General features: G+C 38.4%; 1 protein-coding gene across 1 annotated transcript; it reads right to left on the reverse strand.

Annotated features, from left to right (window-relative positions):
• Window positions 1–1,196: 1,196 nt before the first annotated feature.
• LOC148657193 (polyunsaturated fatty acid lipoxygenase ALOX12-like) lies at window positions 1,197–19,427 on the reverse strand. The gene is made up of 18 exons (XM_088643113.1): window positions 19,241–19,427; window positions 17,235–17,412; window positions 16,651–16,719; window positions 15,646–15,705; window positions 14,688–14,705; window positions 13,397–13,469; window positions 12,674–12,709; window positions 12,208–12,327; window positions 11,228–11,328; window positions 10,559–10,710; window positions 9,285–9,425; window positions 8,292–8,492; window positions 7,511–7,597; window positions 6,571–6,740; window positions 5,957–6,072; window positions 5,600–5,700; window positions 4,681–4,851; window positions 1,197–2,398 (listed from the first exon to the last, which is right to left on the reverse strand). The coding sequence occupies exons 1-18, from the start codon at window positions 19,355–19,357 to the stop codon at window positions 2,219–2,221; spliced, it is 2,091 nt and encodes a 696-aa protein (XP_088499239.1). The 5' UTR covers window positions 19,358–19,427; the 3' UTR covers window positions 1,197–2,218.
• Between the last annotated feature and the right edge of the window lie 6,333 nt (window positions 19,428–25,760).

Below are 25,760 nucleotides of genomic sequence, written 5' to 3' on the forward strand. Positions count from 1 at the left end.
TTATATTTCCTAGAATTAAGATCCTTCCATGTTAGGGTTTGAGTTAAGAGCTGCTGTCGTGATACATGACCTCAGTAGCTGGTCAAAGCAATTTCACGCCGACGCCCCATTAACAAGCGCTCTGAATCAGGGTTCTGAGGACTCTAGTTTGTCCCCCTTTTAGTCCTCTAGAACGTCTGCCGAGTTCTTAATCACTGACTAATTGGTTTCAGTTTTAATTTTGTTGCCCACTTTTAGGCAGTACTTTCAGCTCTTGAAATGCTATTGCTGATTGATATCAACGCAGCCCTAATCAGTGAATTCCAGACCTGTCCCCATTCAGGTGGAACAGATGAAATGGGAAAAAAATGCAGAAGGAAAAGCACTAATTTTGGGAGCATGTGATACAGTATCATTCACAGTTGTATACATTCATAGGAAACTAATCACATATTTCATTTCAGGAAAGAACATTTCTATATGTTGCCTACAGGTGACTCCAAAGAACTCTATAAACTACAGGTGACTCCATAAAGAAGTTATGGACAGAAGATTTTGTGTTCCTTAAGTACATGGTTAAGCTCATTAGTTGCTGAATTGAACAAGGTGAAACAATTGTTCTAAGGTGCAGATTCTGAGAGACATATAAAACCTGCTGCACAAATGAGAACCAGAACTGGAGACCTCTGGCCTTAGCAGTTCTCCAGTGGGTGTGTGACCATAATGTACAACCTAGTGCTCAATGGACATTAGAATATCACATTTCCCCTCAAAGCTGAGATGCCCACTACTGGGTTTGTGGGATATTACAAGATCAATGTCATACAATATTTGTTCATTTTTACTTTCCTGATGATTTGCCATATGTCTATGAAATATATTGTCCTCAGAAAGCAGAACTGCAATTTAAATTACATTTCTGAATTGAACATTTTCACTTGGTTACTGGTGACCATCTGTACCACATCTTCAGACGTCCATCTGGTCTCACATAACCTTGTTTAATCGCTAAACATGATTTGGTTGCACTGCTGGCTGGTCAGTTGAAATGCAGAGGTCTTCTTTCTTCACTTTCACCAGATTGGACATTCAACAGATTAAATGACCTGTTTGTCAGTGAGACCTGTTCCAGATCAGTTCTCACTAACAAAGATATTTAGTGTTTATGCAACAGTCAAAATCACTCGAGTGTATCACAATCAGTCATGAATCATCAGTCAATCAAAATGACATTTAATCAATATTCAAGATACTAATTATTTCTCTGAAAACATGTATGCATAGTGTAATTAATTCCCTTTGTTGCTCATTATTGAACTGGAAAGCAGAAGCTACTGTTAGTATTATAATATAAATTAAGCATGCAATAAATTGTATTTAAAATACTAATATATTAAAATAAGCGATTAAGTGTTTATTAACATCCAAATTAAACACATATTACCATATTTAATAATAAATTCTTAAAACTTCAAATGAAAGTGTATTTCTAATAAAAGTGAGAGAGTATTATAATATAGGGCATTATCACTATACAGCTTCTTGTATCTCATTGATATTTGGTCCATGAATGCAGAAAAGACCAACATCAATTTCCCTCAGTGTACATGATAAAAAAAATTAAATCTCAGTGAAATAACCACTTGTCAATTCATTTAGAGGTTTAACTTTTAGCAACATCTTTAAAATCTCTGTAGCAAACTGGAAGCCAGTGCACAGTGGCTCACACGGGTTATATATGCTTTTGTTTCCACATTTCCTTTTTTTCATCAGCATTTGTGTGCTGCACAAGCTGTAAACATGGCAGAATGGAATGGTGAGCAAATAAATATCACCATTACTGATGTACAACAAAACTTTAGAAAACAACATGTGAGATGAAAAGTGTCCCCAGTTCCTGAGTTTTCCAGACTATAACAAAAATAATCACACGTATCTCCCGTATTTTACAATATAAGAACATAAAATGTTATTACAAAAGTAACATCCACCACCAGAACAATTAAAAAAAAATAACTGCAATACTAAAACCAAATTTAAACAAAAACAAAATAGATTTCTTTCCATTAAGTTTGGATTTACAATAATATCCAAAACTACAGTAAATATCCATAATAGATATATTATTTTAACCACATGAAATGACTCTCATTTGCAATATTAGATCCTATTAAAGTTGGTGTCCCCCTCTAAAGAACTATTCTTGTGTGGTCTGTTTTTATACATCATGCACCTTGTCTCAGATGGTGATGCTGTTTTCCAATATGGCAGGATGCAAGTACTCGTAAGGGAATTCTTGAGTCTTTGATCTCTTGTTGATGTACTCCTTGATTTTCTTCAGATCTTCATTGAATTCTTCAATAGGACCCTTCATTCTGGGTTCATATTTCACCGCATCAGAGTATTCCCCCAACAATTTCTATAAATAAAAATAAGTTATTTAACTATGAATTCTATCATTTTGTTCTCAGTAGCACAATGAAAGTTCATTTGTGACATGACAGAGATTATAGAAGAGTACAAAAAAAGTTAAAAGTTTAAGATTTTACTTATTTTTTAAAATAGGTTTCTCTACTGACGAAGGCATTTAGGTCTACAGGATAACAACTCCATCTTCTCTGCTATTTTAGTGTGAAAATGATTAACGTGCACAAATCAGGCATATTCCTCACACAAGTGAAAAATGGAAATGTGATGCATAAAGGAGGGGGTTTAATTCATTTTCATGACAAAGCAGCACAAAAGTGAGGAAAATCACTTAAAGAGTTTTTGAGCACAGCACACTGTATAGCATATTATAACTACTGTATATATAAACCTCAACAACACAGATATGACCATCACATTGCCTTGCAGGAAGCATATTTACCTCAGAAACACCTACCAAATGATCACATTACTCCTATCCTGGAGTCCTTGCACTGGCTTCCGGTCAAATTCCATGGAGACTTTAAAATCCTCATGCTCACCTATAAGGCTCTGCATGGCTTGGCACCTCAGTACCTGTCTGAACTATTATCACCCTACTCCCCACTTCGCAACCTTCGCTCTTCTAATTCTGCTCTCCTAACTGTCCCCCAAGCCTGTCTACATTCTATGGGTGACAGGGCCTTCTCCTGTTATGCTCCCAAGCTCTGGACCACTCTCCCCAAGGATATCAGAGAGTCACCTTCTCTAAACTCCTTCAAATCCAGACTCAAAATCCTCTTCTTTAGAAAAGCCTTTATTTAACTGGTTCCATTCTTCACCCCTCTGCTTTTCTTAGTACCACCATCCACGGTCTCCTGTGTATATTGTAATTGTGTTTTATCTTGTGTATTCTTTTTATTTATTGTTGTCATTCTGTAAAGAGCATTGAGAAGCCACCTTTAAAGGTGCTATATAAAATAAAGTTTATTATTATTATTATTATTATTATTATTATTATTATTATTATTATTATTATTATTATTATTATTATTATTACTGTATGTTGCTTTTCCTATGAACCAAAAAACCATAATGTACTGTATACTGAGAGGCACTATAAATGTAACAAATGTTGTTGGCTCCAATATTTATTTGCTGCATTTATAATGCCTCTCAGGATATTTGCTGTAACCTGGATTTACAGTATATATTTCCAATCCACAATTTCTTTGTTTAGCACTAGTTAGAATGGTACTTTGCTTCCCATTAATGCTACTCCTACCTGTGTAATAGGAAACAGGTGTTTGCCTGTACACATATCAGTAGATATATTGAAACCCTTCAGCACACAACCCTAAAATCCAGATGAGGATGAGCTGATTCTAGGTTTGTTTGTTTTTTGGATATGTGATTGTGACATCACTTCCTTTTTCCATTAAAAATGTTTTCAGAAACTTCAAAAAAGAAACTAAGAAATGCAACCCCCAAATTACTATAACATGAAAACTCTGTCTCAGCAAAGGCTTTTTTTCTGACAAAACCTTGATGGAGTTTAATAAATTGTTATAGAATTGACAGTGTACTTCCTTTTTTACTGTAAATGCTTTTTACAAAGAAAATTAAATGAAATTAATCAAAGTTAGGGGTTGACATCACTTAATTTTGTGCAATTTTCTAACAATTAAGCTCAGAATGTCAGCTTTGAAACATTTGTCTCCTACACCTAGTCGTGAAAAACCTTTCCGTCCTTAATTGTGTCATGAGTATTGTGCGACAAAATGGTATGATTTATTTTTCTTTTAACATGTTAGCTAATGTGAGAGTTAGAGCAAGAGCCTATCCTGGCAAAAAATGGGCACATGGCAGGACACACCCCAGAAGCAATGAATCCCATTGTTGGGCTTATACAAACACAGGCATAAACACACTCCTTCCAGACCCCAGTTTCCACAGAGCTCAATTAACCTACCAGGGTGTGACTGTGGGAGGAAACCCACGTCAACATGGGGAGAACATACAAACTCCACGCACATATCACCACAAGAATTGAACCCAGGATACAAGCACTGCAAAGCACCAATACTATCCACTGTGCCACCAGGCAGTGTCAATTTTGCAAAACATTTGTGTTCAGTTTACACCTATAAGTTTAAAGTTAGGTAAGTGGAAAAATAAGATGTTCAAAAATGGCTAGTTATGCCAAGAGTTTGTTCGCAGGTCCGCATAATGTATGAAACTATTCAAGTTTCCATGTATTTTCCATGCAGTACAGATGTGTGTTTGCATACTCACAGTGTCAGGGGAGGTCTGGCTGAGAAAACGGGCCACAGACATGGATTCCAGGGTGACGTTGATGTCTGGCAGAGTGTTCATGATGTACTCCTCAGTGACGTCCTTCTTCAACTTGGGAGGAGGCTGCCTCATTGTTGTTGGTCCATTGGGCATCCAGGCATAGCTGTCGTACTGTAGGCAAAATCAGTTTATTAACAATGCAAGGAAGAATAAAACAAAGTTAAATCAGAGCTGTTCTTTATGTGTTTTTTAGAGGAGTTCCAAAGTATTTTGTCAGATTCTAAAACAGGAACCGAACAGATTTTGCTGATCATTATATAATCATGTATTTAAATTCTTTCTTTCCCTGAAAATAAACACAGTTTAAAGAGTGATATCCTTTTAATGGGTATGAATTTCACCCATCTTTTTTATTTAAGACCTTCGATTTATTTCTTATTTAAGGCCATAAATTTCACACATCTTTCTTATTAAAGGGCTTTGTCTTTGACCTCCCTGTCTTTGTCTTGACATCCTTTCCTACTATTTAAATGGTAACCTACAATGGGTCCCAGTATAGAATTACAGCAATTAATGACAATTTTTCATTACCTACCTCCCTCAATATTATAATATATGTACAACAATCCTAATTCATTCCCCAATTAAGAATGACAAAATTAAGCTTCAGTATTACTCCACCACCAGTGAGTGGAGGAGACCAGGAGCTGATAACAGTTCCATGACCCCTTTTTTATTTATTGTCCATTCTGATGAGTAGTAGAAATATGTTGTAATTGATTCCTTCATGTGTTGCGCTGCATTTTAAGCACAGAATAACACAAGTTTACTTCAGTTATCCCACAGCAGGTAAATAAGTATAAGATTATTTCTTGGAGATGAAGTTATAACTGGATGACCTCTGGAAGGGATACAGTACCTGGCCATTGTTCACTGACGCATGTTGGGCTGAGCAGGTGAACATGATCATTGTGAGAAACTTTGCGGTCTCTTCTTTGGTTTGTAGAGAGTTAGGCCAGCCTAATCATTTAAATACAAATTGTGGAGAAAGATGTCTTTATACGAGCTTTATTTTATCCTCTGCTTCACATTTGACACTCAGAAGTCTCTGATAAATAGGAGGTATATAATGGTTACTGTATTTATTATAATTTGCTGGCATTGCAAGCTGGTATCAGCAGTTGACATGATTTTGATTTTAATACTCAGAATTTTAAAAGATCAAGGAAATCCTGTTCAGTTCCAGAGACACACATAACCAACTGAGAGTTCGTACCTTCTTTCTTGCCAGTTCCAGTCTGATACAACTTATCAACAAACATCTTAAGCTCCGAATCCCTTTTTATGGCAGTATCATCTTCATAATAATTGTTCACCACAGCTTGGACAAACCTACAGCAGATATGAAAATCTCACATAACAGACCAGCAAATAAGCGGCTTCTGAGATTAAATGTTGAACCTAACACAATCAACATTAACTTATGAAATTAATTGTAACTTGTTTAAATCAGGCTGCAGAAATGGATTTTGCAAGTGGTCATTTCAGTAAACCGTGACAGTTTAACTGCAACACAGATCCAGTAATAGTGTAATACAACTGGCAGTCTCTCCTTACATGCAAAAGGCACATCTCTGGACTATGATTTTTTTAAGCTCGTTTGGGGCTGGTTTGGATGTTAAAAACATCTTACTGTACTGTACATGTTGACTTCACTCTGCTGCTAAAGATATCAGTATTTCTTTGTTCTTGTTAAGATATTCTGCATTTTGCTCACTTTAGACATTTGCATTTTGTCAGCAGTCAGGAAAGAAGGGAGCCTGGGCTTCTCTAGTGTACACCTCTGTAATCGCATCCAGTCAATTCAAAAGAGGAAGAAGAATGCCCTACTTATGTATTGCCCTCCAGATCAGCAGCCCATCTTGCTTGTAGTAATAATTGCTCAAGTTTTCCACACCACGGTTTTTCAGGTCATCAGGCAGACAGAGGGACTTGTAGGTCAGCTGTTTGTAAGCCCTTTTTAAAATCACCCACTGAGCATCTTCTCCAATGCCTGTATACTGGTTAAAACATGTTTTTGTCTGTGTTTAAATATTGGTGATGATAAACACTATACAACTTTTAATGCAGTTGGATACTCTTAAAAACCCAAACTAAGGGCTATTTTTTGGGTTTCTCTGTTGATACGTTTGTCAGGCCAGTTACAGTACCTCATTCAGAGACAGCTGTCAGACATATTCTCCCATTTCTTCCCTCTATAAAGTCTCTGTGGTTACCAGTGTTGGTGAGTGAATGATCTTCCATGAACATACCATGGGTATCAGTTACTTCACAGATTTCTTTCTAACTTGACCTCTCAATTTAAGAAATTGCCTCAGCTAAACTGTAGTGGAAAAGTTCATTTCCGGTTATCAAATAGTTACATCATCTCAGCAGTCTAGGACTTGAGTTGCTTAAAAGCCCAAAGGCTCTGACTAAGGTCTAGAAATTAAATTTGATGTCTAGATATATTCTAGATATTTTTACTCCAAGTCCTGGAGGGCTGCGGTTCACCAGTTTACATAGGTAACTAACATTCATCAGTAAGTGAAGACCTGGAAACAGTGATAATAGAGACCATTTAAGTGAACAATTGATTAAATTAAGTCATTAAGAATCCAGCGTGGAATAAAAATCAGAAGGCAGCCCTCCAGGACTAGGACTGAATATCGGTGATATGCAGTATTCTTATGTATCCTACCCATTGCAAACTTTCCAACTCAAGTAGGACATCACAGTGGAAAGGTTTTCAGATGAACACATAACCTGAATATAAGCATAATTTACAGACCTTCATAAAGAAGCCTCCGTCATTGATAAGAGTGTTTCTGGCGCTTATGTTGATTGGAAGAGTATATCTTCCACTCTCAAAGAGAAGCTGAAACAAAACATACATAAGGGCTACAATACCTTCCCTCTTCCAATATCTGAAAGTGTATTAAAATATTTTCTCACAACTTGGTGTGATGGGGTTGTGATTCAGCCACATTGTTAGATGAACCTTGGTGTTGATGCTTTATTACAGCATGGAAACTGGTCTTGTACCTGGAAGTGCGTGGCTGTTTCGTTGAAAAGAAGTGATATGTTTAAGATACAGGCAATGTATTAGATTGTGTTTTCAAAGTCCATGTATTTACCATTCTGTGAAACCTGGACAATGGATAATCTGCTTTCCAGTCTTATAATTTTTAATTAAATTTTCTTATTAAGGAGAAATCTGTAGATAACAGTAAACATCATAAAGCCCCACTCTTATAGAGCCCTACTTTTGTGTTCAACCCTCGACTGTTTTTTGAACAGTAAGGAAGTAAGGGTCAAAGTGCCAAACCTTGTTCTTGAAACCAAAAACTACCAAGCAAGCTAGATGGGCTGAATGGTCTCAGAATGGTCTTTCCAGCCTTTCTTATGTTTTTTGTCACAGTGCTGCATTACTGAGCTTTTTGAAAGTGGTTTGGGAAAGGGGTTTAGAGCAACAGTGGTACTGAATGTCTCTGACCCAGTGTATACAACAGGAAAGAGATATAAATCAAGAAAGCTCATTTAAAAAAAAATGTAGAAAAGGTTTCACTTACCCTCAATATTGGGTGTCTTCGAGACAGGCAACCATAAACTGCAATGAAGAAGGCTTCCCCCATCAGATGAGTTCGTAAGAGGTGTGAAGATAGTTCATGAACATAGAAGTCTGCATTTCTGACCCAGATTTTCGCCAGGAGCCAGGCATTTCCATCATTGGGAGTGTAAATTGGCTCATCATCTGCTGGTTTCTGTCTCAACTAAGAATTTTTTTGCATGTAAATTTTGTAAGCACATAATATGTTAACATACTGCTTATTTTAAAGAGGAACTGCAGTCCCTGATATGGTTTCTCTGTCTCTATCAATTTCTCTGATATGGTATTAAATCTTGGAAACAAAATAAATTCACTGACTGTATACATTTTTTTACTGATTTCAAAATAAGCACAAAACCATTAACTTTCTGAAAGTAGAGTAAGTTGCCATGTTGTTGCAAATTGCTGGTCTCACCATGGGAAAGAGTGAGGATTTGAGCAAATGGCAACTTGAGGTGACCCTTCCTGCTCACTAGTCACTGTATGATTAATGTAATACAATGTACAAGCTAATAATTACAGGTTGTTCAGCAGACATTTCACTGCAAAAATATTCCAATTCGATCTGCAAGCAGAGATCACAAGTAAGTTCCATTTATCAGCAAAACTGTCTTAAATTTCTATTGCATCAAAAGTGATATATTCACAAGCCTGCTTGTTTACAGTTTAATAAGGTTGCTTCACGTCAACAGAAGTTTTGTTGCCTTGTTCTAATTGCAGAATATGGCACTGCACACATCTGGAAATATCTGGAAATATTTTGTGATGTAAACTGGCTGTTTTACAATTTACTGTGTATATTTTACTCATTAACGTTGATTCTTTCTAATTCCAAAATATAACAATAGCATTGCAGTTCTGCTTTAATTGTGCAAATAATGTGGTCACTTTAAACTTTAAACTTATATTTCCCCGTAACAGGATGAAAATCACCATTAGAGACAGTATTTTCTACCTGTATAGCAATAGGCATCAGATTTTTGTCTTCTTCCTTCAACAGAACAATTGGAGCTGCCAGGAATTGCTGTTGTCCACTGTGAACATTTTCTTTGATTCCATCTAACAGCTCATAGTCAACCACATAGATGATTCCTGCCTGTGACAGGGAAAAAAAACAGTCAAATCTAAAGTATCATCAAAATAATAATACTACTACTACTACTACTACTACTACTACTAATAATAATAATAATAATAATAAACTTTATTTTATATAGCGCCTTTAAAGGTGGCTTCTCAAAGCGCTTTACAGGATGACAATAACAATAAATAAGAAGACTACAACAATAAATAAGAAGATTTCACAAGATAAGACACAATTACAATTACAACAATACAACAATAACAATAGAGGAGACCGTGGAAGGTGGTACTAAGAAGAGCAGAGGGGTGAAGATGGAACCAGTTAAGTAAAGGCTTTTCTGAAGAAGAAGGTTTTGAGTCTGGATTTGAAGGAGTTTAGAGAAGGTGACTCTCTGATATCCTTGGGCAAAGAGTTCCAGAGCTTGGGGGCATAGCAGGAGAAGGCCCTGTCACCTATACAATGTAGACGGGCTTGGGGGACAGTAAGGAGGGCAGAATTTGAAGAGCGGAGGTTGCGAGGTAGGGCGATAATAGTTCAGACAGGTATTGAGGTGCCAAGCCATGTAAAGCCTTATAGGTGAGCATGAGGATTTTAAAGTCTACGTGGAATTTGACTGGAAGCCAGTGCAAGGACTCCAGGATAGGAGTAATGTGAACACTTGCAATAGACCTTGTCAGGATTCTGACCAAAAGGCTTAATGTTTGAAAGGTTAAATAAAGCTTTGCCTACAGATCGCACGTTCTTTGCCTATTAGCATGCCTATATTTGAGCAGTGACCTCCAACATGGGCAAAGCCTGTGAAGACATGCCCATGTGCCAACAAGAAATAACATATAGTCAGAAAGGGATGGAATAGAATAACTCAATCAATTCATTTTCCCAGTAATAACTCCCTGAAAGCAAGCATCCCATCTGTAGTCAATGAATTGGATGGGGATTTTTCCCAAGGTAAAAAGAGGCACTGAGGAATAAGAGGAATAAGTGAGCTTGGACTGTAAACAGAGGTCTGGAAAATTACAGTGCCAGGTAATTTTTTGTTTCCTAGATTTTAAAATAATGGAATTCAGACTTTATGCTTGTATGCTTAATACATGCTAATAAATTTAAGGACTTAAGGAGAGCTGACACTCAGAAAATATACGTACCATTATGTTTGCTTTAATATCAGGATAGAACATCTCTAGCTTCTCAGCTGGGATCTTCTGCTTAGTATATTTTGTAATTAATACTGGATTACAACCGTTGAGAAACTGGCTGCTGAAAAAGGCATCCTCCTTCCAGTTTTTGGAAACATATTCTACATTAAGCAAATGCAAAACTGATATTTAAAATCATGAATATGATTTTAGAATTGAGCAAATTAAACAATTGATTGTTTGTCAGTAAAAGTCAGTAAAAGCATAAGGAAGAAGCATATAACAGTGTTAATTCATTTTCTTTCTCACAATCTAAGGAGTTTTGTCTTACATTCCAGCTATCAGATCTTTAAGGGCAGGTCCTGTGAGCTACAGTGTCTTTATGAACCTGTAGTCTTAATTACAATGATATATGTATGAGACATAGAAAATATCTTTAGACCCTTGTACTGTTATGATCGAGTCTTCAGTACTGATTCAATGACATTTTTGCTGACTAAGCCACTGGAGTGTCATTACCCACAATCTTTCAGGAAGCAACTACTCTAAATACCTTTTTGATCAGCATGAGTTTTTTAGCCCATTCACTCTGTCTGTTGTGTTTAATGACATTCTTTCACTCTACTCCTCTTTTTCATATATTTTATCACAAGTAATAAATATCCATTTATTACTAACCTGCTTTTTTACTTGGATACAAAAATACTCTTTGGATGTGTTCCAGTTTTCTCCATTTGCGGCCGAAATTCCAAACTCGACGTATAATTTTATGCATTTGCCTTTTAAAAAGAATAAAATAATTCTGTAAACACTGTTACATTACTACACATTGGTTCCACGTTGGTTAAGATGAATCTGCTCAACGTTCACAATTAATAAATAACCTGCAAGGGATGGTGGCTTTTATCAAACACTGATTGGTGCTGGAGGTAGATTGGTAAATTAAATTATATGTGGAAAAGGTCACATAAGAGAAAAAGGAAGATTTAAAATGCAGTCTTTTCCCTTACCACCGTACGAAAAACAGCTTTAGCAGGAATCAAGGTAAACAAGTAATCTTTAGCAAACTATTGCACAGCTATCATGCTGCAGTAGCACAAATGCATTGTACAATTTTAAGGTTTGAAGGTAATTTACTGGTAGTGAATGCTCCCCATATTTTGGGTGGAAGCTAGTTAAACTGTTCAAATAATGCCTGAAAGACATGAAGTAGAAGATTTTTCATGTTTGTGTCTCCTGAGAGTTATCTTTCTTACAACTGACATCAGTTTCAAATTGAATCTCTTTTCAAGCCACAATCTAAAATACCTGTACACACCTGAAGAAGGCTCCACAGCAGAAACGTGTTTCTTTTGCTCTCTTTTCAGCATGGAATAAACCTTTACTTGTACCTGTATATTATACTATTTTTTTAATGTGTTCGTAGAGATACGATTGCACACTGTACTAGTACACTAAAATCTTTACATTTAGTATTGTTTAATTATATGTCCCTTTCCGTATTATAAAGTTATAGAAAAAAATACTGTATAAGCAATGATAAGTAAATTAACCATTTCAATAAAGATATCAGAAGTTCATGTGTAAAATATAATAAAATGATCCTGCAGCATGCTTTTAATAATTATGTAATAACAAAAACCAATAGCTATACTTACACTACAGCTTTATTGTATACCAATGTCAGTAGTTTAGAAGCGCTAAACGACAATTCTCTTGGTAATCTGAAAATATTGTTAGCTTTAGCGTAACACGGAAGTCCGTCCACAGATTCAATGCTGAGAAAATGGAAACAGAAATATTTGTGTAAAAGACGTTTTGTTGTCTATAAAAAGTTTTTGTATGAAACAAAAGCTATATATTTTAAACCCCTCTATATGAGATGGGAGATGACTATAGTAACATTGCATTAGTCTTGCTCAGAGAGTTTTTAGTTCACAAATATTCCGGTATTGTACACAGTAAAAAACTGAACTGGGGCTCCTTTACAGCTGAACAGGCAAAGTACTCAGTTCAGAATACATGTTGATCAAATGCCATTAATTAATGGAATCATAATCATTAGGAAATGGACAGTAGGTTGAAGTGTTATTTAGGCTGTGTACCAACCGACCAATTACATACCAAAGAGGCTCTTCTCTGAAAGTGTGAACAAGTTTCCTGGAAAAATAATAAAATAGCAAACCTTAGAACAGCTTGAGGGAAAACTTTAGAGACATCAGCATTATAATATGCTGGCAACTGCTACCCTTGAAGTTTATACAAAATTTCTCAAAAGCCTTTCTCTCGAATAAAAAGAAAAATAAGCAGATCTCCAGAAACAGGAAAACTATAGGTCATGTATATTTAGCAGAACATCATAAAACTATTTTAATCAATAAACTACATAGATCATTGACAGATAATCTGCACTCTCTAGACTTTACAAATACAAATTTGGCTTTCTAATGTAAGCTGGAATTATAAAGCAATATTTGCAATTGTATTATATCAAATACTGTTTTCCTTAATCATATCAATTAAAACAGGTCAGCACACAGATCCCTGTCAAATCAAAATGATGTAAGATAGTCCACTTTTCTTGAATAATGATTTGAAACTTTCTGAAAACCTTATACTTCAGTGAAGGTGGTCTCTCATATAAGCCTTTTTTATTGTCAAAACTGCATTTTCTAATTAAGATTACAAAATATTTTGTGATGCAGTTTCTATTGTTTATTCAAACATATTAAACATTTATGTGTGGGTAAAATTTCAACATTTTTGTTAGCTAAAAAAGTAGATAATCTAAGTATTTTTCAATCTAATTTGTTTAACAATAAAATAAACAAAATAGTTTTTACTTACAGTATGAATGAAAAAGCTTTTACTAAGAATGACTTTTTCTTTGCCTTTTCAGAGGGAGCTTTACCAAAAAAAGCTGTTAGGATGTGAATTCAAAATGTTATTGCCCAAGATAAAACTAAAACTGCAGAACACAGGAATGTTAGGCAAGTTACAAGTAAGTATTTGTGCTAAATGATACTGTACATATGATTGTCCTCTGGGTAGAAATATCTATGCTGTAGTACCCCCATAGTCACTTCTGTTCGAGACTTAACTGTCCTGTAATCAATCTGTGCAAAGCATTCTTTAAACTACATTCTTTGCATTCTTATAAAAAGGCAGCAATGTCTTTTTTGTTGTATGACTATGACTATCGGGCCTGAAAGTGACTCTGTTTGACCACTGGTCTCAGTGGTGTGGTGATTAGGACCATTAATTTGCTACAGCTGTGCTTCTCTCAGCCATAGTTCTTGAAATGTACCATGTGACAACCACAAATTCAGTTTGTTTTTCTTTTAGTTTATTAATTAATACAGTATTCTGGTCTATTCCTCTTGGATGAAGGCTTCTTCAAAAAGTGAGAGAGGTCTTTATCATTTTGTCAATTTTAATTGTCTGGACCTATTAAAATGGTATTCAAAACTATTTACCCCCCTTGGACTTTTTCATATTTTATTGTTTTACAATATGGCATCATAACTTTTTTTAATTGGGATTTTTGTCACTGATCTTTACAAAACACTCTATAGTGTGTAAATGAAAACAAAATTACACAGATCCCCCTAAATTAATTCTAAATATAAAGCAGTGTAACTATTTCCTCCCTCTTTAAGAAAATATTTGGTAGGGGCACATTTGGCAGAAATTACACCCATGAGTCTGGATAAGTCTCTACCAGCTTAGCACATCTGATTACCAAAATAACTCAAGCTCCTTCGAGTTGGATGGGGACTGTCGGGGACCAACAATTTTTCACTCCTGCCACAGATACCTGCTCAGACTGAGGTTTTTTATTTAAGTATTAATTTAGAAAAAAAAAAACTGAAGGTTCAAGGATCTATTAGCTATTATTATTCTGAGTTAGTTGAGACTGGGAACAAATTTGATACACATTTCAAATCTAGGTTGCTAACATCCCCCAAGCTTGACTTATAATATTCTTTTCAGAGTCAGACTTAAATTTGGGAAAATGATTCAATTGAATTAAGATAAGCACATACATAATTTATCTGTAAGTATAACAATATAAAAATTGTAAAAAGTTATTTTGTTGATTGCAAACTCTTTAAAATTTGTAAGGGCAGACTATTACCTCGGTTTTTGACTGGATCTGAAAAACAAACAAAAAAATATACAGGTACATGCATTTGTCATTTACCATCAAGTAAACAAATGTATTACTTGTTTAAAGACACCTGGGACAAGCAAATTGTTTTTCTTTTTGAACATAAAGTAAATTAAAACAGCATAAATAAAACAGTTTAAGATTCTGGTTGCAGAATAAATGCTGATTACACAGTATTTAGGTTAGAATTATAATAATATTAGGACAAATTCATATAAATTGTCAGGACCTTTTTAAGGGTCAAACATTTTAATGCTTTTCTGCAACCAAGTGAAAAAATTGGCACATTAATGTCTTGACTCATGTTCTCAATATGTCCACTGCAAGGTCTATGGCTCATTTTATTAGCTAAATCACGTAAATCAGTGTGTCCCCATTCCTGATCCAGAAGTCTTATAGGTCAGCTGATTGAAAATATTCACAGCACACTGTAAGCTGTTGATGAATCAAGCAAGTCATCTGCTCAATTAAGAGCACTCTGTTCATTGACCACTGAAGAGCAATTAGACTTTTATTCCTTAATGATCTCTAAATTCACAAAATAACTGTTTAATTGATCAGGATGGAATTGTCTCATATCTTTAGAAATCAAATTAGTGGTGACCTGCAAAACCTGCTGGATTGTGGCTCTCCAAGACCAGGGTTGGAGATCCTTGACATCCTTTTTTACGGACAGCGGTTTTACAGCTACAGTACTGTATGTGATAAAATGTACTACATGTATCAACCGTTCCCACATACAGCTAAACTCCTCATGGACATTCTCCTGATTTGGCAATTGTCTCAGCAGATACCCCCGGGAGAATTCTATGTGCCTTTCTGCGAAGTTCTAGCCTTTTAGTAGATTTGATAAATGGACACAATATTATACCCATTACACATGGTTATTCCACAAGGAATGTATTGAATGCCATGAAACATTTACCTCCAAGCTTAACCTTTAGCTCATCTACAGTTTCGCTCATCTGATTCCAGCCCACAGTTTCTAGGGGACAAAAAAGTATAATGTCATATCTAAACAATATAATAATATAATAATAATTTAAATTTAATTTTTGGTGAAAAAATAACATAGGGCAGAATTCTGGAAGTGCAGTCTAACACATGCAGTAATATAGCAGAGGGAAGATAAATTAGTAAAAGTATTCAAGTCATTGTAGTCAGCTTTGACAAGATTCCCCAATTTCTGACACTCAACATGCAGCTAAAATACACATTTATTTTCCTGAGAGGGGAAGTGAATGCCATTCTTTGGAAAGACAGACATGCTGAGAGGCATTAATGCAGGAAACATGCATTTGAAACTAATAACATTTCAACTTTGCAGGTTTTTAATGCCTCTCAGCATACAAGGACAATAAATGGTAAACGTGGACTCTCAAGAGATTTTGCTTTAGAAATCTGATTTTTTCCAAAGATGTGGCATAAACTACTGACACATTTTACATAGGACATTATGTATCTGGATTTTCTGCGACAAGATTCCCAGGAATGATTAAACTTCGAACTGTGGTGGAGCTATTGAGTTATTGTGTTAGCACAATACCGCTAAATCAATCCATACATCCATTTTTTAACTGCTTTATCCAGCAAGGAGTTGAGGGGGAGCTGGAGCCTATCCTGTCAATGATGGGCACAAAGTAGGGTACACGCTGGGTGGAAATCCAGTCCATCACAGGGCAAACAGACACAGATACAGTACATACAGTACTTTACAAATCTAGGGCCAATTTTCCCAGAAGCCAATTAACCTACCAGTTTGACCTATGCAAGGAAACCACAGCACCTGAAGGAAACCCAGGCAAATATGGGGAGAATATGCAGATAATCCCCCAGGAACTGACCCCAGAACCCCATGCAATGAGCAATTTGAACCACAGTGCCACTGTGCCACCCACTATAGCTAAATACACAATGAAATTTTACTTACGCAAAAAAATCTTTTTTTCTTCCATATCTTTCTTTCTTTCTTCTGAGTCATCCTGGAGGGGTAATTTGCCTAACAACACAATACAAAATATTATAGCTGTTACATATTATAGCTATAACATTTTTGTTATAGTTTTGAAGTGTGCATTATAGCATGATGGCTAAATCAATGTTTATTTTAAATCATTGTTACCATTAGATGAGAATACCTCAGATGAAATGTGTAAACTAACTGAAAAGGAAACTAAATGAGCTGCTTGGTGACAATCAGGTTTGAAAGTGGGTAAGGTGCAAAATTTAAATTTATGCACTATTATTTTATTGTAAGTAATCATAAAATATTGAAAGAGGGAATAAAAAATGAAATTGATGTAATTTTGAACAAAGACCTCACATTTCCTTTGGTGACATAAAAAAGAAACATTGAAAATATTTACTCGACTTTTTCAGTAGTTGTAAATTTACAAATGTAAATGTCACAAAACAGTTAAAAATGCACTGATAAACACTATGTGTGTCCCAAAGACTTTTCTGTCTGGTCTTTTATATTCAGCATTTCTGTGATAAAAAAGGATTTCCTCTAACCTGAATTTTCCTTAATGGTGGTCAGTCCAGCAGAAAAATTTCTGAAGATGGGAAAATAGTATGTGTTATCAGGACTGGTGGCTGTCACATACCGACAGTACCCTGTACTGAAAGTACGCAAAAGGGAGGTTTCTCTTCGTATGAGAATTTCTTCAGGTTTATTCTCAAAGTCAATAACCTTTAAAAAAAGATGACAAATAAATCAGTTATTAGCAAATAAGGAACTTAGAAATCACTACTTAATAACTATTGAACACAAGGTATGCTTTATTTTTGTGTGTATAGTTTTACACATAATGGTAATGATGAGATCTGGCAGTAAAGTGTCAAGTTTTTTCATTTTTGTGCTGCAATCATATATGAGGTAGAAGGTTATTTATAGTCCGTGTTTTAGTACAAGTTAGAAGATAAAAGGACAAAGAAACATCCAGGAAGAACAAGGTGTCAGATATTCAGTACGTACGTATGTCCTTAAAACCTTGTACTTTATGAATAATACAGTCGGTGGTTCTAAAATGAAACTTTATATTACATTTATATTAATCCATCCATCCACTTTCTAACTGCTTTATTCAATACTGGGTTGTGGGGGAGCTGCAAGCAACAGGCGCAAGGCAGGCTACACCCTGGTCAGTCCGTCCCAGGGCACACACAAACATCTACACACTCACAGCAGGGCCAGTCTACTCAGAAGTTTACCAGTACTATATGTCTTTGAACCGTGCTTTGTCAGGCTCTGGTTCTCCCTCCCAAAGAGGCATGTGATCCAGCGGTCAAACTCTGGACCAAAAGTGGAAAAGTGACCAGAGACCTACACCCACGCTGTCATGTGGAGCTGGAGGTAAAAGGCCACAAGACAGCCGGAGCTCTGCACCAACTACAGGGCCCTGTACAAGAAGGTGAAGGGGCAATTGGTCGCTGGAAAGATGCTGCAGGTCCCCAGACAAGTCTGGGAAAGGAACAGGACAACAAGCTGATGGGCCTCAGCAGGATGGCTGGATCCAGAGGCTCCAAAAGCTGGATACCACAGAGGTCCTTTACAGGCACTTGCTCGCCAACAACCAGCATTGCCCCCAGGACACGTGTTTTATTGAGGAGACACAGGAGCATGTGTTCTGGTTCTTTCCCTTTGCCAAGGCAGTGTGGGGCAGAATAGACAACACTGTACAACTCCTGGGAGCAGGAACGGTGCTCATATACCAGTGCATCGTGCTCGGGCTGGCACTGACCGGAGTGCACAGAGGGACACAGAACCTGTTATGATTGCTGGTGTTCCTTACAAAACAAGGACTGTGGAACACAAACAACACTCTCATCCAGCACAAGAAAACAGTAAAACCTGTCCCTTTGTGCCCATGCTGAAAACCTGAGAGGCTTGGAGAGACTTTGTGTGGGAATCCTTACCTTAATGACTACTTGCTAAACGGATCGATTGACAATGGACAATCACTTTAAGATCTTTTAATTGTAGAGATTTTATGTTAGAGTAGTAACTCTCTGTTGGAAGTGTATACATTGTGAAATAAAGTTTATTTTCTTAATAAAAAAGTCTTTGGACTGTGGCAGAAAACCATAACAACTGGCAAAAATCCAAAAATGGAGAAAGCATACAAACCCCAAACAGATAGCACCCCGAGAATTGAACCAAGTGCGACAGCACTGCAAGGCATCAATGATAATCACTGCACCCCCGTCCGTACCACCAAAGAAGAATACTGCATTACCACATAACAGACTGCATGTCCTTCTAACTAGTATATACTTCTTACTTCAGCAAAGGGCAACAAAAGGTTTGAATGAGGTTTGCAAATTCAAATTTGAAGATCAGGTATACCTGACATAGCAGGAAAAAAAAAATATGATTAAGGATTGTTTAAGAGCTGATAAAGAAAATATCCTGCATGAGGCCAGACCATCTAGTTTCACTCCCTCTTAAACTCTCAGGCACTGCCCTCAACTAATCAAACAGCCTGCACACCAAACATTTATATTGGCTAAATACTTACAGTATCACCTTCTTTTGCAATCGCTGTCTCTTGAGATTTGATGTTTCCAGTTGACAAAATGACCCAGATTTTGTCAGATGAGGGATCCGCTTCCACTTTGATGATGTATCTAGTCATGTCTTGAGCAGGAGTTGTAACAGTGTTGTTCAAACTGAGATGAGAGAGCAGTGCAGCACACACCTGTGACCACCCTTTATACTGTCTCAGTCTAGCAAGTTTGCATGTGGCATTTTTTCTTATTTCCTTGTTACCTAACACCTCTGTCAGGAATTTCATTGGTTTCTTTTTTATTTCCTTGTATTTATACCATTTTATTTTCACTAAATCAAGCACAGATTTGTATTTGTGAAATGATATGTTGTTAGTCCTGTTTTTCTGTTTGTGCATATCAATGTATCAATGTGCCATCATTATTGCTGCATTCCATCTAAAGAGATGTGCGTGCAATGCATTGTAACACCTTGTTTAAAATGCTTACATACTGTAATCAGCTTAACACACTCCAGAACTGAAACATTGTACTGATGCTAGTTACTATTATAATCCTTTTTGCTTTGGAGACGCTTTCTGACAAATTTTTTATTGATTTGGAAAAGTAGTGCAGGCTATAAGTACGAGTATAACAAAATGGTGTGATTGTGCTTTTTGAATAATTTACAGTAACATGTTTCTGCATTTTCCTCTCTGTGTTTGCATGAGCTTTCTCTGGGATTTCCAGTGTCCTCATCCTTCTAAAGACATGCTGGTTAGTTAATTAGTGTCTTTAAATTTTAAAAAGTGCTGGTGCTCATACTCTGTGATGAACTAGTTTCCCACCTAGGATGTAATCCTGCTTTGCACACTATGCCTCTGCGATAAGAACGCAGGAATGAGCACTTTTCTGACAAGGAATACAATTTTAGTCAATTAAATTGCATCAGTAGCCATTTATTTCCCAAAACATTGTCTTTCAGCTAAAAGCAGCTTTACAAATTCCTGTTGGAAACATGTAAAAAATATTTATTCAAGATACATATAGTTGGTCACAAGTAACTGCAATGATTATTTAGACTACATCACATTTTTGAATGATCAATTTTCAAGGATTTTCTACACACAGTCATTTCAGATGCTTGATATCAACACAAGCTCTGGCTAACAACTGACTCCTGTTGATGTTTAGGAAGGACCTGCAGTGTCAACAGATATTCTGACAAAGCAATACATTTTGAAAAGCAGGGAACAGAGCTCTCTTTGTCAGTCTTACAGCTTTGCCTGACTCCATAAGACTATTTTTCTTGGCTGGAGCTCAAGTAGGAACTGGGGAGGGGAATCGAAAAGCTACAGAAAGGAATGTATCTGTATTATACAGCCTCCCAGGTATGTACAATCAAGACAGATGAACTTGTCAAATCTATTAATGTTTGTGTGCATCCTCATTATGCAAAAAACAAAGCACATCTGGGCCCACATATTGACAAAAAACACAAAATTAAATGACTATCAAGGCCAGTCCTTACAACATAAGAACAGCTACAAATACGAAAAGGAATTCATCACTTTTAGCTCCTTTGATTTCTCAGTAACTACTTCATCCAAGAATCTCATTCAGTTGTTTCTCAAAAGAATGTTTACTGTAACATAGCTGGGTAGCTCATTCCAGACTCCCACAACTCTTTGTTTAAGCACCTGCCTTCTGTTCTTGGATTTAAATGCATTTCCCCATACTTTCCTCCTGTGCACTCTGGTTTATGCTTTACAGTTGATTTTGTTGACAGTGGATTTTAAATACTTAACTAAGCTAAATCAGAAGTACAAAAGGACGGATTAATTTTGAAACTGCCTTATGGAATAAACATACACATATTTATACATACTATAAAATATATTGTATCGGTTTAAAAGGCTGTTGTTTTTCAATTAAAATTATACATTGATTTAGCCCAATGAAATTAATTGAAATGAACTTTTCAATGTAATAACACTTTATATTATAAATACATGTTATTTTTGGTTAAGCTATTGTTGATTATATTGTATATTGCTATATTATATTGTCACAATGATAGTTTAACTGAAGAGTTTTTTTATTAATTGTTTGTTTGAAAGACCTCTGTAGAAGGGAACGTGTTGAAAACTAAATTCCCTTTCACATGTTAAAAACCTCTTCCAAACAGTGTCTTTTGGCTTTTACTTTTTACACATGCCCTAATTTATTCATCTTGAAGAGTCTGAACATGCATTAATGAAATATAACTTCAGTTTGTTCTACACACAGTTTTTGTATGGTTTCTGCCTCCAGTAAGTCTGTTGTCAAGACCTGACACATCACTTGGAAATGCAGACAGCACCTCACCTCACCAGTCTTTCTCTTAGATCCTTATTCAATAACACACAGCTGACACCATGCTGGTTTTTCTTTCATTTGTCAGGAATGACCCGCTGAGGAAACGGGAAGATGAACCTTAGGAGGGCTAGACGAGAGGCGAAGTCCGAGTCGAGTTCCGAGCATGGCAGGAAAAGGTAGGGGAATAGGTTTCCAATCCAGAATAGGGCAAGGCTGAAGTCATAGTCAAAAGGCAGTTCCGTGATCCAAATGGTGTAGGTCAACAAGAAGGCTTCCTTATCCAAAGGGGCAAGACAGTAGACATAGTCGAAGGCATGTTCTGAGGTTGGTAACAAAGAGCAAGTAGGAAACAGAATGAAAGGCAAGGTTGGAGCTCAAAAGAACAACCAATACCAGGGGATGAAAAGGGGCTTCTTGAGGGTTTAAGTATTGTGCGAGGGAGAAGGTGTGCTGACTGATGGAGTGTCGTGGTTGGCCGATTTGCAGGAGTAGTTTCGTTTAGCAGAAGTGCTCAGGGCTGGAATGTGTTTAGTGCGAGTGCGCTTCTGTGTGAGAATGTGGTGGGATGAAGGTGTGACAGTACCCCCCCCCTAGTAGATCTGTCCACGGTGGTACGATGGAAATCGTCGATAAGTGTCTGATCCAGAATGTCCTTCTCGGGAACACAAGATCTCTCCTCTGGTCCGTAACCCTCCCAGTCCACCAGGAATTGCCGTGAAGCCTTGTACCAATGGGAGTATAGAATCTTGTGGACTGTGTAGGCGGGAAGGCCATCGATCAAATTGCGGACCCCTGTCAGAAACAATATCCCTAGGTATACCATGGAGGCGGAAGATGTGCTGGACAAATAGGTCTGCCATTACATTGGCCGAGGGTAAAGCTGGTAAAGGGATGAAATGCGCCGCCTTGGAGAACTGATCTATCACAACCATGATGGTGGTGTTACCACAACTCTCGGGGAGGTCAGTAATGAAATCCACCGACAAATGGGACCACGGGTGATCCGGAATGGGGAGGGGGTGGAGGAGACCGGTCTTCTTACATCGCTGGGTCTTGGATCTCGTGCACACAGGACATGCCCAGACATAATCGAGGATGTCCTACTTCATAGAGGGCCACCAGAACTCTCAGCTGATAAGGTCCAGGGTTCGTTTGGAACCAGGGTGGCCTGCTGAGCGGGAATCGTGCCCCCATTGCAGGATGCAGGAACACAATGAATTGGGGACAAAGAGCCTATCAGATGGACATTGTGGAGGAACGCTTGTGTTGGCGAGGGCACATTTGGCCTGATGATCAATGGAGCTCAGGGCAACAGCGAGAATCCTGTTAGGAGGGACGATGGGATCAGGAATCTTGACAAGGCCTGGAGGGTCGTGCAGGCGGGAGAGGGCATCAGCCTTCAGGTTCTTCGAGCCAGGTGTGTAGGTGATAACGAAATCAAATCTGGAAAAGAACAAGGCCCACCTTGCCTGTCTAGGGTTGAGGCGCTTGGCAGACTGGATATAGGCTAGATTCTTATGGTCAGTAATAATCACAAAGGGGTGTTGAGCTCCCTCAAGCCAGTGTCTCCATTCCTCTAGGGCCAATTTATTGGCTAGGAGGTCTCGATTACCCACATCGTAGTTGACCTCGACAGGGGATTGTTTCCTAAAAAAGAAAGCACAGGGATGAGGAACATTTTTCTCACCTTGGTGTTGAGAGAGGCCAGTTCCAACTCCGTATGCAGATGCATCCACTTCCACTACAAATGGGAGGGAGGGATCCGGGTGACGCAACAAGGGGGCTGTGGTAAAGAGGTGTTTGAGTCTAAGAAAAGCCTGGTTGGCCTCTGGGGTCCATCTGCCAGTGTTAGAACCCTTGTGGGTAAGGGCAGTAATGGGAGCTGCGATGGAGCTAAAGTTCCTGATAAAACGCCTGTAGAAATTGGCGAAGCCAAGAAAGCATTGAATCTGCTTAAGATTGTGAGGAGCAGGCCAGTCCAGATTGGTAGAGACCTTAGATGGATCTATCTCCACACCCCCCGAAGAGATGACATAGCCGAGGAAATGGATCTTGGGCACATAAAAGGAGCATTTCTCCAGCTTAGCATAGAGATTATTTTCAGTGAGACGGGAGAGAACCTCAAGGGCTTGTGCTATATGATCCTGAATATAAAAGGAAAAAATTAGGATGTCATCCAAGTAGACCAAAACAGACTTGTGGATGAGGCCCCTGAAGATGTCATTCATAAATGCCTGGAAGACAGATGGAGCATTGACGAGCCCAAAGGGCATCACAAGGTACTCGTAATGCCCGTGGGTGGTCATAAAAGCAGTCTTCCATTCATCCCCCTTTCGAATCCCAATCAGATTGTAAGCCACCCTGAGGTCCAATTTGGTAAAAATGGAGGCACCACGTAGAGATTCTAAGGCTGCTGGTATAAGAGGCAGGGGGTAGCGGTTCTTAATAGTGATTTTATTCAGGTCTCTTTAGTCAATACAGGGGCATAAGGAGCCGTCCTTCATCTTAACAAAAAAGAAACCAGCGCACGCAGGTGACGTGGAGGGACAAATAAAACCAAACTGCAGGGATTCCCGGATGTATTACTCTAGGGCTCCAGACTCCAACCTCGAAAGAGGATAAATATGCCCTCTGGGAGGTAGGGTTCCTGGAAGAAGATCAATTGCATAGTCGTAGGGGCGGTGCGGAGGGAGTGAGCCTTTTGTTTACTGAAGGCTGAGTGCAGGTCAGTGTATTGAGAATGAATGAGAGAGGAGTTTTCCTGAGGGGGTTGGGCTGAGGAAATCCTGAAAGGGCGACGGCAGCATGACGTCAGGCAGCGGGGACTCCAGGCAAGGGTCTCATTTTATGACCAAGAAAAGTTGGGGTCATGTTTAACAAGCCAGGGGTAGCCTAGAAGGAGCGGGTGTGATAGAGAATCGAGGATGAGGAATTGGATTTGTTCCACATGTGTGGCGCCGAAGGTGAGGGTGAGTGGAACGGTCTGCTGTTCGATCAATCCAGGCGACAGGGGGGTACCATCCAGAGAGTGCACAGAGACAGGAGAGAGAGGCACAGTGGGGATTTTCCGTTTCCTGGTGAGTGAGGCGTCTAGGAGGTTTTCAGCGGCACCTGAATCAATAAAAGCTGAAAGGGAGATCTTAAAAGTACTCCAGGACAGAAATACGGAGAGGAAAGGACCAGAAGGGACAGGAGAACAAGCGATATTGCTAACAGTGGTGAAGATTGAGCGTGCCTGTCGGGTACTGGGAGGTTTAGTGGGACAGGTGGACAAGAGATGAACTGGAGAACCGCAGTAGAAGCACAGTCCCTCCCAACGGCGTCTGACCTTTTCCTCCGAGGTAAGTCGGGTACGTGAAATTGCGGGTTGCTGTGGTGTCAGGGCAGGGGAGCCTGCGTCCTCCTGAAGTCGTTCAGCTTTCCTAGCCTGAAGACGAGCGTCTAACTCCATCACCTGGAATATAACAAGATACAGAGAGTGGGGGCTAAGGGGACTTAGGACTAAGTGGTCCTTCAGTTCCTTGGAGAGACCCTTACGAAATTGGCATATAAGCACCTGGTTGTTCCAGAGGCTGTAGCCAGTGCTTGAAATTCAAAAATATAGTCTTGAAGGGGTCGAAACCCTTTTGGGAGTGAGGACAGACGGAAATTAGAGAGGTCAGAGCTAGAAAGGTCAAAAGTTGTCCAAAGCTTCTCGATAAAAAGATACAAATCCAGGGATCCCTCAAGTTCAGGGGCTCCTCTAGACAATAAAGCTGTGGGCCAGTCCAGTGCCCTGGCCGTGAGGAGCGAAATTACAAAGCCAATATCTTCGCGATTTGAAAGGAAGCATTCCGGGTACATCTGGATGCAAAACCAGCATTGAGCGATGAAACTCCGGCAGTTAGCAGGATTCCCATCGAACTTGTCCGTAGGGATCATTGGCGGAGCTGCCGCAAGCGGCGAGACAGCTGCTGCTGCGGGGACAGGGAGCAGGGTGGGAGACGGGACAGGAGTAGATGCAGGGGTGGGAGCCGAAAGCTGAGAGACCTGATCAGTGAGGAGCTGGAGAGAAAGATGTAGCTGGGACAAAGTTTGAGAGTGCTGGTTAAGCAGGGAGGAAATAGGGTGTAGGTCTGGGGGGTCCATGATCTGCGCCCGGTATTCTGTCAGGAATGACCAGCTGAGGAAACGGGAGGATGAACCCTATGCAGT

Source organism: Lepisosteus platostomus, chromosome 8 (assembly GCF_059453375.1).
Source record: "Lepisosteus platostomus isolate fLepPlt1 chromosome 8, fLepPlt1.hap1, whole genome shotgun sequence".
Lineage (NCBI taxonomy): Eukaryota > Metazoa > Chordata > Actinopteri > Semionotiformes > Lepisosteidae > Lepisosteus > Lepisosteus platostomus.

Excerpts from the sequence above, each read along its gene's own strand:
- LOC148657193 (XM_088643113.1), bottom strand. The coding sequence starts at position 19,357 with ATGACTAGATACATCATCAAAGTGGAAGCGGATCCCTCATCTGACAAA. Across the intron at positions 6,741-7,510 it reads ACGGAGGCTTCTTTATGAAG|TATACAGGCATTGGAGAAGA; the intron begins GTCTGTAAATTA and ends TGTTTTAACCAG. Across the intron at positions 2,399-4,680 it reads GCCAGACCTCCCCTGACACT|AAATTGTTGGGGGAATACTC; the intron begins GTGAGTATGCAA and ends TTTTATTTATAG.